The sequence below is a fragment of the Manihot esculenta genome, chromosome 12, assembly GCF_001659605.2.
Source record: "Manihot esculenta cultivar AM560-2 chromosome 12, M.esculenta_v8, whole genome shotgun sequence".
Lineage (NCBI taxonomy): Eukaryota > Viridiplantae > Streptophyta > Magnoliopsida > Malpighiales > Euphorbiaceae > Manihot > Manihot esculenta.
This window is the reverse complement of record NC_035172.2, coordinates 2,914,494-2,925,900: the sequence shown is the minus strand read 5'-3', so window position 1 is coordinate 2,925,900 and position 11,407 is coordinate 2,914,494. Positions and strand designations below refer to the sequence as shown.

General features: G+C 34.9%; 2 protein-coding genes across 4 annotated transcripts; one reads left to right on the top strand and one right to left on the bottom strand.

The window, feature by feature from the left end:
• Positions 1–403: 403 nt before the first annotated feature.
• Positions 404–8,981, top strand: LOC110627356 (putative lysine-specific demethylase JMJ16). 3 transcript variants are annotated; one of them, XM_043948666.1, is made up of 9 exons: positions 404–551; positions 1,650–1,960; positions 3,242–3,313; positions 3,436–3,513; positions 3,667–4,158; positions 4,252–4,476; positions 4,641–4,820; positions 5,095–5,463; positions 6,419–8,981. In XM_043948666.1, exons 2-9 carry the CDS (start codon positions 1,664–1,666, stop codon positions 7,058–7,060), a joined length of 2,355 nt encoding a protein of 784 aa, XP_043804601.1. In that variant the 5' UTR covers positions 404–551; positions 1,650–1,663; the 3' UTR covers positions 7,061–8,981. The 3 variants fall into 3 exon arrangements, with proteins under 3 accessions (XP_043804601.1, XP_043804600.1, XP_043804602.1); XM_043948665.1 differs by having other exon boundaries at positions 444–551; positions 1,530–1,960; XM_043948667.1 differs by having other exon boundaries at positions 445–551; positions 1,530–1,960; positions 4,659–4,820.
• LOC110627357 (probable arabinose 5-phosphate isomerase) lies at positions 8,021–10,730 on the bottom strand. The gene is made up of 3 exons (XM_021773635.2): positions 9,886–10,730; positions 8,756–8,979; positions 8,021–8,449 (listed from the first exon to the last, which is right to left on the bottom strand). The coding sequence occupies exons 1-3, from the start codon at positions 10,513–10,515 to the stop codon at positions 8,293–8,295; spliced, it is 1,011 nt and encodes a 336-aa protein (XP_021629327.1). The 5' UTR covers positions 10,516–10,730; the 3' UTR covers positions 8,021–8,292.
• Positions 10,731–11,407: the final 677 nt, after the last annotated feature.

The following is an 11,407-nucleotide window of genomic DNA, read 5'->3' as shown; positions in this document are numbered from 1 at the left end:
ATTTGATCATTAATGATTATAAATATTTTTTAAGTGATATTATTGATATTAAATATTATTTTAATTATAGATTAATATAGTTATCTATTTGTTAGTGACGCCATCTATTTTAAGTTAAATTTGAGAGTTTAGTAAGTTAATTTAACCCTTTTTATATTATAATTTTTTGAATGTGATAATAAAATCACAAATGTTGATTTAAAAAAAATATAAATTTAACTTAAATTTATATATTAAATTTTAAATTAAAATTATTTTAAATCCAATTATAACTGCTCATGCTTGTCCTCCTGAGTCAGGTAGGTCGGGCAGGTACTTAAAAATACCTTACCCCTTGCCATCCCTTCTGGTGTTGGTCATCAGCGAGGGCATTATCGTAATTTCAAACACCGTAATTGTTGGATATCGAAATCTAGAGAAGATAAAAAGGTTAGAGATGAAGCCTAAGCGAGCAAGCGAGCAAGCGAGCCAGCAAGCAAATTTTCATGGTTTCTTCAAACTTTGACCGAGTTCAGCGTCTGATATCATCATTGCTCGCTGTTTCTCTTTGGGTAAGTTCACAAACTTTCAATTAAGCTGCTGATTGTATTGAATATTCAATTGTGAGGACTGCCTTGAAGGGGTTATGTCCTAATGAGCGAAGTGCTTACAGTTATGCTTCTCTTCCAACATCAAATAGCAATAAACCCATTTGTTATATGGCTCTAATTTTTCATATGATACTGTTATTTGCCTTTACATTTTGAAGCTTTAGTGTTTTGTTCTTGTTTATTTATGGTACTGAAGTGTCAAGCATATACATTATGATTTTATTTTTATTTGGTTTTTTGTCTAAAGAAGCTAGAAAGTTCCAGTTTCGCTTGCAAACTCTGGTACTTGTGCTTTGTTCTTCATTTTGTAACTTTTAAGCTAATGATAAATGGCCTGATTGGTTTAGGGTTAGAGATGTTTGGTTTAGCTTATGAAAATTGACTTATAAGCACTTTATAAGCCTTTAAAAGTTTAAGCAATTATGTGTTTGATTAAAATGTTTATAAGTGACAAATAAGCACTAGACATGTTTGGTAAATAGCTTATTATAAGCACATTTATTATTAAAGTTACTAAAATGGATATTAAATAAGATATGTGTAGAAGTTTTAAAATTAAATAAGAGAAATATAGTAACTTGTTTAGTCAAACAAGCTTATAAGTTTAATGCTTAAAAGCACCAAAATGAAAAGCTGGTTACCTCCAACTTATTTTTTTGGCTTACAAGCTGAATTTATAATCCAGTAAATTGTTATAAACAAATAGGTCATCTAACTTTTAGGACTTATAAGCTAGTTAGCTATAAACTTAGACAAACACACCTACAGAATCATGTACTAATGGCTTGAAGATGTTTTCTTCATGTTATAATCTAGGTTCTCGATTTTCAGAAGAATCCATGAATATTGAACTTTGTTAAATTCTCTTTGTAACACCTTGTGTGGAAATTGAATTGTATGCCACTAGCCAACTAATTGCTTCCTTATTTGCTGTTACAGAAAAAAAAGTCTAGATTTTTCTCGGAAAAAAAAATTGGAATAGTAATGCAGACTATTAAGCAATTTTTTGCAGAATCTGCCAGTAAGTTTTCATCTGTTGTGCTTCTCTGTTTTTTTAAGGCGATAGAATTCTAATGGGGATCAAGCGCACAAGGAGTTGTCCAGAATATGAAAGTGCAGGCAAACTTTCCGCCCCTCCAGGTTTTGCATCTCTGACATCCTTTAAGTTGAGGAAAGTAGAAAGTGAGGAACCAACTTCCATGGCCTTTGCAAGTGCATCTAATGGAAATCCAATCGAGATGGATTCAGCTTCCAATGCTATTGATGTTGCATCATTGAAAAGATCTTTCTGTTACAGACCATGGATTCTTGACAATCAGAAAAATCACAATCACAATCAAGAGAAATCTGACACTGAACAAGTTGTCATGGTATATATCCTCCCTCTCCCCCTATCTTCCTCTCTTTTTGGTTTGATGTTTATTAAGTTGCTTTAGAATGGGGACAACATTAGGACTTTCAATATGCATGACAAGGAGAGAGCATTGAGATTAGGTCCCCAGTTGTTTTTGCAAAAAATAACATATATGTGGAAAATATTTTCCAAGAAAATAACTTGTTTCCATTGTTTGATTGCAATATTTAAAAATCAATGGCGTTAGTAACATTCATGTATAAAAAATCGATAGTGGTTATAAGATTCTCAAAGTGCATAAAAATGACTTCTCTCATTTGAAAAAATATTTTCATTTTCCTTATGAATGACTTAATTTTATTTTGACTTGGAAAATATTTTCATCGGCTAATTTTTATAAATACCCCAAACACTAGCAAATAGGAAAAATGATTTTTTGGAAAATATTTTTCACAAAAGAAATGAAGCCTTAATGTGTGGATGAGCAAAAGATGGTGCATGCATAAAATGGTTAAAAGGTGGGCAGGATATCTTGAATGGCATAGGCATGGCTGCAAGCAAAGAGGGGAAACATAGTTGTTCTATAGCCTGTGGTTAATTACTCTTTATAATTTAACATATGGGTTTTGAGTTATTGTACTGACATATTCAACAGTAAAGTCTTGAGATATAGAAATAATGGTAATGGCTTTTAATCTGGTGGGACGAGTTTAGGTGTACATAGATCTGTCCATATATCACACAAACATGCACCTCTCCTATTTATTGATATTTTGCACTCAGAAAACTATACAGAGTGCATATTGTGTGGTTCTATATAAAATTACTAGTTCATGATGTTGTGAAATTTAACCTGTCGCAAGTAATTACAGGGAAAGGGAACACAAGCAACCACTCCTATATATAGATATATATTCATGCCTGTGCTCTCTTGTAGATACACTAAATAACATAAGCTGATGCTTGTCCATATTTCACACAAACATGCACCTCTAGTTATTTATATATTGATATCTTGCAATCAGAAAACTATGCAGAGTGCATATTATGCAGATTCTATATAAAATTACTAGTTCGTGATATTTTGAAATTTGATCTATCTCAAGTAATTACTGGGAGAGGGAGTAACACTAGCAACCACTATATATGTATAGGCGTCACCATGTATGTTTTGTCTCCCAACACTACCGTATCACATATTCAACAAGCCGTCTTCTCACAGGGTTGTGTTTTATTTCCTTCTCTTTTCACACATTACTGGCTGTTGGCCATAACTATTTCTTATAATTCTTCACAGGGTATTTCTTTAAGAACCAGCCTTCCAAAAGGGGTTGCCCGTGGATGCCCAGACTGTAGTAATTGTGTGAAGGTTGATATTTGTCATCAAGATACTCTTTTTCTACTAAAATTGTAGTGTATTTTTGCAAACCATAAAAGGTTGCCATGTAAACATCTCATGTTTTCATCTCATTTATTGAAGACTTGGTACAGGTAACGGCAAGGTGGCTTCCCAAAGATGCAAGAAACAATGTCCTTGAAGAGGCTCCTGTTTTTCATCCAACTGAAGAGGTCTTTCTTGTCGAACTGCAATAAATAACTTTATCATTTATTTTTCTGTTTCAACTTCCTTTTGTATGTTCCTAATATCTAAGTTAGTTCAATTTGGAGTGATTTAATTGGTGGAAATCTCAGTTTCTGATGGAGGATGAATTTTAACTGCAGGAATTTGAAGACACATTGAAGTATATTGCAAGTATTCATCCCAGAATGGAGGCATTTGGAATTTGTCGCATTGTTCCTCCTCCTTCATGGCACCACCCTTGCCTTATGGAGGAAAAGGAAATTTGGAGAAATTCTAAGTTTGTTGCACAAATTCAACGGATAGATGGACTTCAAAATCAATATGGAGAGGGTCAAATGGATAGAACTTGTGAAAATGGAAGCTGTGAGAGCAGCAGCCTTAGAATGGATGGTCTTGACGGTGTTGGATGCTATGACGTTGAAGGTTTTGAATCTGAAAGTGGTCCAGAATTTACTCTTGAAACTTTCCACAAATATGCTGACAATTTCAAGAGCCAATACTTTTGTGCTAGAAGTGAGGTTGTGGGCTCAGATGTGGATTCCACTCTGGATCAAGAGAGGTGGGAACCATCCTTGGAAAATATTGAGGGTGAGTATAGACGAATTATTGAGAATCCTACTGAGGAAATTGAGGTAAGCACATTCAATTACTTTTTGTGTTTTCTTCCTTTTTTAAGGACAGTTTTTTTTTTTTTTTATTGTTATTATTCTATTGTGTTATCATAGGTGCTTTATGGAGGGGGCCTGGACAGTGAAGTTTTTCTCGGTGGATTTCCTTCCAGATCCAGCTTCTCTAAGATACTTGATTATTATGAATACTTGAATTCAGGCTGGAACTTAAATAATACACCTGGGCTTTCGGGTTCTCTTCTTTCATTTGAAAGCTTTAGAACTTGTGGTTCTCAAGTGCCTAAAGTAAGAGTAGGAATGTGCTTCTCATCATTTTGTTGGGTAAGATTCAAAGATTTTTCATTGCCCGAGAATAAGTTAATTTCTTTTACATATTTTTGTGGAACCAAAAGTAGTTTTAATCTGCAAACAATGAATTACTCAGCGTTGTCTTTGCTAATGCAGCTTCCCAACCTTTCTCTATTATGGTCTTTTTATTTGTTTAGTTGATTTTTGAAAAACAGAAAGTTGAAGAGCACCACTTATATGCACTCTGTTACATGCATCTGGGTGCCCCTAAAATATGGTATGGCATCCCCGGGAGGCATAACGTTAAGTTTAAGGCTCTTTTGAAGAAACATCTTCCAGATTTGTTAGTGGTTGAACCTAAATTGCGGGATAGGCTGGTGAGTTACAGTATCTTTCTTCTTTTTGATTGCCTCATACAGGAGAAATGAGTTATCTTCTTAAATGACTGAAGCATGTAATGGCTGGTTTTATGCGACAAGCCATATATTATGCATCCTAATTTCTTTAGCTTGTTTGTGTTTTCTCCATATTTTAACTTGTAATGTCCTGACTCATTCCTTCTACTATGATGAAATGTATTCTTAGCTTTACTTTCAAGCTTTTAGCTTCATTTCTTTCCAGATGAAAATAGATTTTATCTATTTGATACAGGCCAATAAACTGTATCCATCTGCAGTGAAGTCTGAGGGTATACCTGTTTATCGTTGCATTCAGTATCCTGGGGAGTTTGTTCTCATCCTTCCAGGAGCATATTATTCGGGATTTGATTGTGGGTTTAACTGTGTTGAAGCAGTAAATGTTGCTCCAATTGAGTGGTTGCCATATGGGCAGAACGTTGTAGAACTCTATTGTGAACAGGGGAAAAAGACATCCATTTCCCATGATAAGTTATTGCTAGGTGCAGTTAGGAAAGCTGTTAAGGCACAGTGGGAAATTTCACTATTGAAGAAGAATAGTGAAGATAATTTAAGATGGAAAGATGCATGTGGAAAGGATGGTATCCTAGCAAAAGCACTCAAGGTAAGCTCAGCCCCAAATTGTTTTGCTCTTTTTTTTTTCCTTCTGAATTCAGGTCCTGTTTGAATATGATGCGAATGGATTATCGTGTGTTTAGATTTCTTTTTGTCTTCATTCTCAAACTCATTACTCTCTTATCTACTGCTTTTTCTTTTTGGGAGAATTATTATGAGGTTTCTGAATTTTTAGAAAATTCATTAATTCATCTTTATTTTAAAATCACTAAATTAAAACGTTTTTATATTTTGTAAAATCAAATTTTTTAGTCTTTTGTCAAAAAAATTGATAGTTAAATTATTTTAGCTTTACTAAACGGATTCAAAACATCATAAATAATTTAAGGCAACTAACGGTTTTTAACATAATGACTAAAGAATTAGATTTTATAAAAGATAGGACGTTTTAATTGAGTAATTTTGAAATAGAGATGAATTAATTATTTTTATAAAAACTCAAGGACTTACTAGTAATTTATCCTTGATTGTTATATATTGAAAAAAATTACTACTTAGTCTCTATAGTATAGAGAAATACATTAGTTGATATCTCGATTTTAAAAAATATATTGAAATGTTAGGATGTTTTAAAAAGTCTACTAGTTAGTTTTTCTGTTAAGTTTAACTATTAAGTATTGCAAAAAAGTTTAAAATGTCTATAATACGGAGGATTAATTAGTAAATTTTTTAAAAATTTGAGGGACCAATTAATAAATTTTTAAAAGTCATATGGACTAAGTAGTAAAATAATTAATGGTAAAATTAACGAAGAAATTAAGTAATAAATTTTTATTTTAATGTATTTTAATTAAGAGAGTAATTAGTGAGTTTTTTCATATTATAGGGACTAAATAGTACTTTTTCTTTATATATTTTCCAATACAATGCCAAGATCCATAATCCATTCTACGTGTTGGCTGTAGTGACAAGCTTGATCTCCTTACTTTGGCCAACTTGTGCAGTCGCGAATAAAGTTGGAAGGCAATAGAAGGGATTACCTTTGCACCTCTTTGCATTCACAGAGGATGGACAAAAAATTTGATGCAACAAGCAAAAGAGAATGCAGCATATGTTTCTACGATTTGCACCTTTCTGCAGTTGGGTGCCAATGTTCCGCAGACAGATACACGTGTCTTAATCATTCAAAGCAGCTATGCTCCTGTGCTTGGAGTCAAAAGATCTTTCTATTCCGTTATGAAATAAGCGAGTTAAATACTCTTCTTGAAGCCGTGGAAGGAAAACTAAGTGCAGTATACAAATGTGCGAGGGAGATTCTTAAACTCTCTGTGTACTGCGATAGCTCTGAAGATAATTCACAAGCACCAAGAAGGGGTATTGGTGGTCTAAGTTCTCACATAAATGAATCAGAAGAGAAAGAGCATGAGGCCCGACGAAATTCAGCAACATCCAGTAGTAACTTTTCAAGCCTCAGGGAAGAATTAAAGGCACGCCTGCTTCAAACAAGATCCTTGAACATGCAAAATCCAAAGCAGAACATGACAGACTCTACATTTGTTACGAGTGCTGCTCCGGATGGTTCATTTTTAGCATCAAAATCTGGAAGTACAAGTGTCTCAAGTTCCTCAGAGTCGGGGACATCCTAGAATTGCAAATAGCTTGTCAAAAATGATTGCTCTTTTTGTTCCCATCTCAAATATTGAACTATGTCATCCTGGAAAGAAAAATGTACAGGGTTTCTCTAGGAAGCACCATGAGCTACATGCTTCATATGAAGGAGGCTGAAGCAAATTGGCTTCTGAGATTCAAAAGTTTTCCTCTTTGGTTAAGTGTACAGAGGAATCAAAGTAGACTAGATATGCAGATCAGTGTATTAACAGTTGTGCATTAGTAGTCCCAAAGTATCATTTCATACTAAAATAGAGACATAGTCTTTTCAGGGGGGGAATGGTTTAATGTCGTATGCTTATTCTCTTTTCACAATGTCTCGCGCTCTCTCTATATGTGCAATTAGCTCTGGCTAAGGAATCAAATGCAAGACATGGTCTCGGAGCTGACTCCAAACTGAAGCTCATTGGTCTTTATTCTCTTATTTATTTTTTGTTTCTACTAGGATATGTTGGACGGCGTAGTTTTGCTGAGCTAGCCTCTGGTAGAGGTATACATGTGGTCATGCTTAGATTGTCAAAACGGAACCATAGTCCTATCCCATGACGAAGGTGTGTTTCATTCTTCATTTTCCTTGATTGTTCATATTTAGTTGTTAGCTTGCGCAATCAATTTCAGAAATGAATGCACAGTTTATGGTAACTCTTATTTCATGGTATCCCTTTCGTTTGCTCCAAATAAATAGTAATATACTTTTAATTGGGCCTAATCTCATCGTCAAGCACTTGAGTTTTAATTTTTATCTGTTATTGGAATTATTTATAGTTCATATGCATTTCAGAAAAATTCCTGTACTATTTATTATCAGTAGGGAAGCTTTAATATTTTTGCGGCTCACTCGGCCCAGTTTTCTCCGTGTGAGGTGGCATTTGTTTGGGTAGAAGAGGGGCAACTTTGCAAGAAAATAATCTTTAGATGATGGGATACACTGATCGGAATGGCTTAAAATGAGGCACAGAATGCCAAAATTCTGTCACTATTGACAAAATGACACAATGTCCCCATCTGAATAAAAATACAAACAACTCGACCACTTTACGTACCGAATATTAGACGCATATTCATTTGACAATGTCAATGATTGAGCAGTAGAAGTACAAAAGATCCCCCCCCCCCCATGGGGTAAATTCAAGTTGTAGCCAAAAGAATTAACCTTAAGAAAAAAATATATATATCACTAGAGAAAAGAGAGAAAAAAAAAAGTTGCAGATCAAAGACCAGCCGAAACTAATCCATGCAGTGTAACAATGCCAATCACGATGTTTTGATGATTGATCACAGGCAAAAACTGTACAGGGGATGGTGGTGATTCCATCTTCTTCATGGCGTCCACGGCCATTGCATCTTGACCAATTGTTCTTGGGTTCCTGTAGCAGCAAAATATGTAATAAGAATCAGGTAATGTTACCACAACCCTCCCCATCCTTCACTCCCTCTCCCTAGTTCCAATCTATCATAATTTGCTGCATTGGCGGAGGAGAGAGAAAAGAAAGACGATCTTGAAAGCATTTGCCATATGTACACAACTTTTATTGAGCCTAAGTATTAGGCATCTGATTAAGCTTGCCTAGCGCCTTTTCTTTTAAATTACTCTTAATCAAGCCAGCCTATGACCAAAAGTTCCAGAAATAATCCTATATAAAGTAAAAAAATTCATATTTTCTTTATTTTACCTGTTGCACATTTCCCCCACTGTGAGCTTAAAGATGCCTTCCCCACTAGCTTTGAGAGTGCGCCTAAGGTCACCATCTGTAAAAGTTCCAATCAGGTGATACTCTTCATCTATGACAAGCAGGCATCCACAACCTTTACTTGTTAGCTCAACTAGCTGATCCATTATCATATCTCCTTCCCTGCAGACTGGAAGTTCATCTTGCTTCTTCATAACATCTTTTACCTACATGTACGCCATTATTCAGCAGCTTAGGCATTCCTGTGCTCTACGTACCAAACATGCAAACACAATAATTTTGTAGTTTTAAGCAACAGTATGAGAGTGCAGTTTGTGAATGCTGGGGAAGGAATTGAAGAACCATCCTGAGGAAGAAATTGCATTCCCAGGTGCATGAACCACTGTTACATCAAAGATGAGATCGACAGAACAGCTGATATCCCAATTGCAAGCAAAATCGGTGGCATTTTTAACTGAAACTCAACTAGAATTTCAAGGAATAACCAACCAACACTTTAAATTAAGTAAATCCCTTGTATACTCCAACTTGTTTCATCTCTCTCTTTAATGAAGCTGCAATTTCTATCAGGGAGAAGTGACTGGGAAGACTATGCTATAATAGCAAGTAAAGGGTCATTCAATTGAAAAAGAAAAAATCAGTACATCCACAACAAATAAGCTTTGCAAAAAAATCACAAGGTTGCCAGCTCAAACAATCAGCAACATGAATGCAATTGCAACTCCACCAAAACACTGCTAAACCAATCAACAATACATGTCACTGTTATCTCCAAACACATGCATTGTGAATCTTAGCATTGCCAGATATCACATGAAATCGGCAACTATCGATTCCTTTTCTAAATCCCAAACTAGGCAAAGGGAATTGCAAACAATTTATAAAAATATATAAATTCGATCCTGAGTAGTTCTGGTGCAGACATTGTCCAATTGAAGCCTACATTGTAACTAATCTTAGCAATTGAAACTTAAGGATACGCATGCTCAAACATAATCAGATCAGATGAACACTCTTGAGAAATAAAGATCTATTCATATACAATCTAATTGATTTTAAAAAAATGAATTTAGATATGAAAAGTCACAAACGATAAAAAAAAATCAACCGACCTTAAAAATCAAGCTCTTCCCGATCCTCCCAGCAGGATGATTAGCAGCATACTCATCCTTACTCAATTTCCTGGCTCCCATAAGCGCAATCGCCACCGTATCCCCAAAAACCATCTGTATAGCAGTAGAAGTCACAGGAGCCAAATCAAAAGGACACAATTCTCTCTCCAAGGGCAAATGCACATTCATATCACATACAGAAGCAAGAGCATTGCCCTCCACGGACGTCACAGACACAAGATAAGCACCCTTAGCCTTAGCGCAAGGCACAAGACGCAACAACTCCTCAGTATTCCCAGATTTACTAAAGAGAACGAGAATGTCACGAGAGGTGAGGATACCGATGTCGCCATGAAGCGCATCGACAGGGGAGAGAAAGCCAGCGCGAATGCCTAGAGAGATGAGGGTTTGGGAGATCTTATTAGCGACGAAGCCAGACTTGCCGACGCCGGAGAAGAAAATGGTGCCACGAGAATTAAGGAGGGTTTGGGTGAAGGAGAGGGTCTGGGAGAGGTCGAGGTTTTGGAAGAAGAAATTGAGATGGTTTTGTTGGGATTTGAAGAGATTGAGGAGGGTATTTGGGTCAATTTTGGGAGAAAAATTGGGAGAGGAAAGGTCGAGAGACCCCATTGATGAGAGAGATGGAGATCTGGGGTGAAACAGATGAAGGAGCGTTTTAAAAGAGTATCAGAGTTGGATGATAAACGCGGGAGGCGTGATTTTTGTTGCCGTTAATCATCTTTTTTTCGCGGTAAGAATGTGAGGGACTGAGAAACGCGTTTTGCGTGTCGGTGGCGGTTACTTTTTTGGTTTTTGGATTTTGCGGCCTTCAATCTGTTTCTCATTCTCTATGATAATTGTTGGTTTTGATGTTTTTGTAATTTGATTCATTTTTGTTTAATATATATATATATCTTCTTTTTATCATGATTATAAGTGTAGATTTATTACCATTTTGTGGAAATTAAAGCGTATAGTTTTAAATAGTTAAAATATTAAAATTTATTTTATTAAAATATCCATTAAATAGCAAATAAATTATTATTTAAAAACAAAAATAATATATAATTTAATATAGATAAAGAAAGAGAATAAACATATAATTTTTAGGGTATTTATATACACTTTGTAATTAGTTTATGACATAATATCCTTTGTGGCCTTTTCGGCAAGAAATGAAAACTCATGGGTCCGGAAAAGGCCCATTGACGAAATTGGCGCCGTTTTCTCGTAGTAGTCCTTTCCTTGCGGCTCCGATTAAGTTGTTGAAGATCTAATCTATTTTATTTTCCTCTCCCTTTTTTCTTCTCTTTTATTTATAAAATAAAATAATTAATGTTATATATAATCGCTCAGGTGAAATTTATCGAAATCGAGTATATACATTCAATCAATTAAAATATATTATATTTAATAATATAAATATTATTATTTAGATAATCGTATTAGATCATGTCAATATAGAATAATCAGATTAATCTTTTTGTACTTTTAAGGTATTGAAATAGAAAATGAGCGGGTT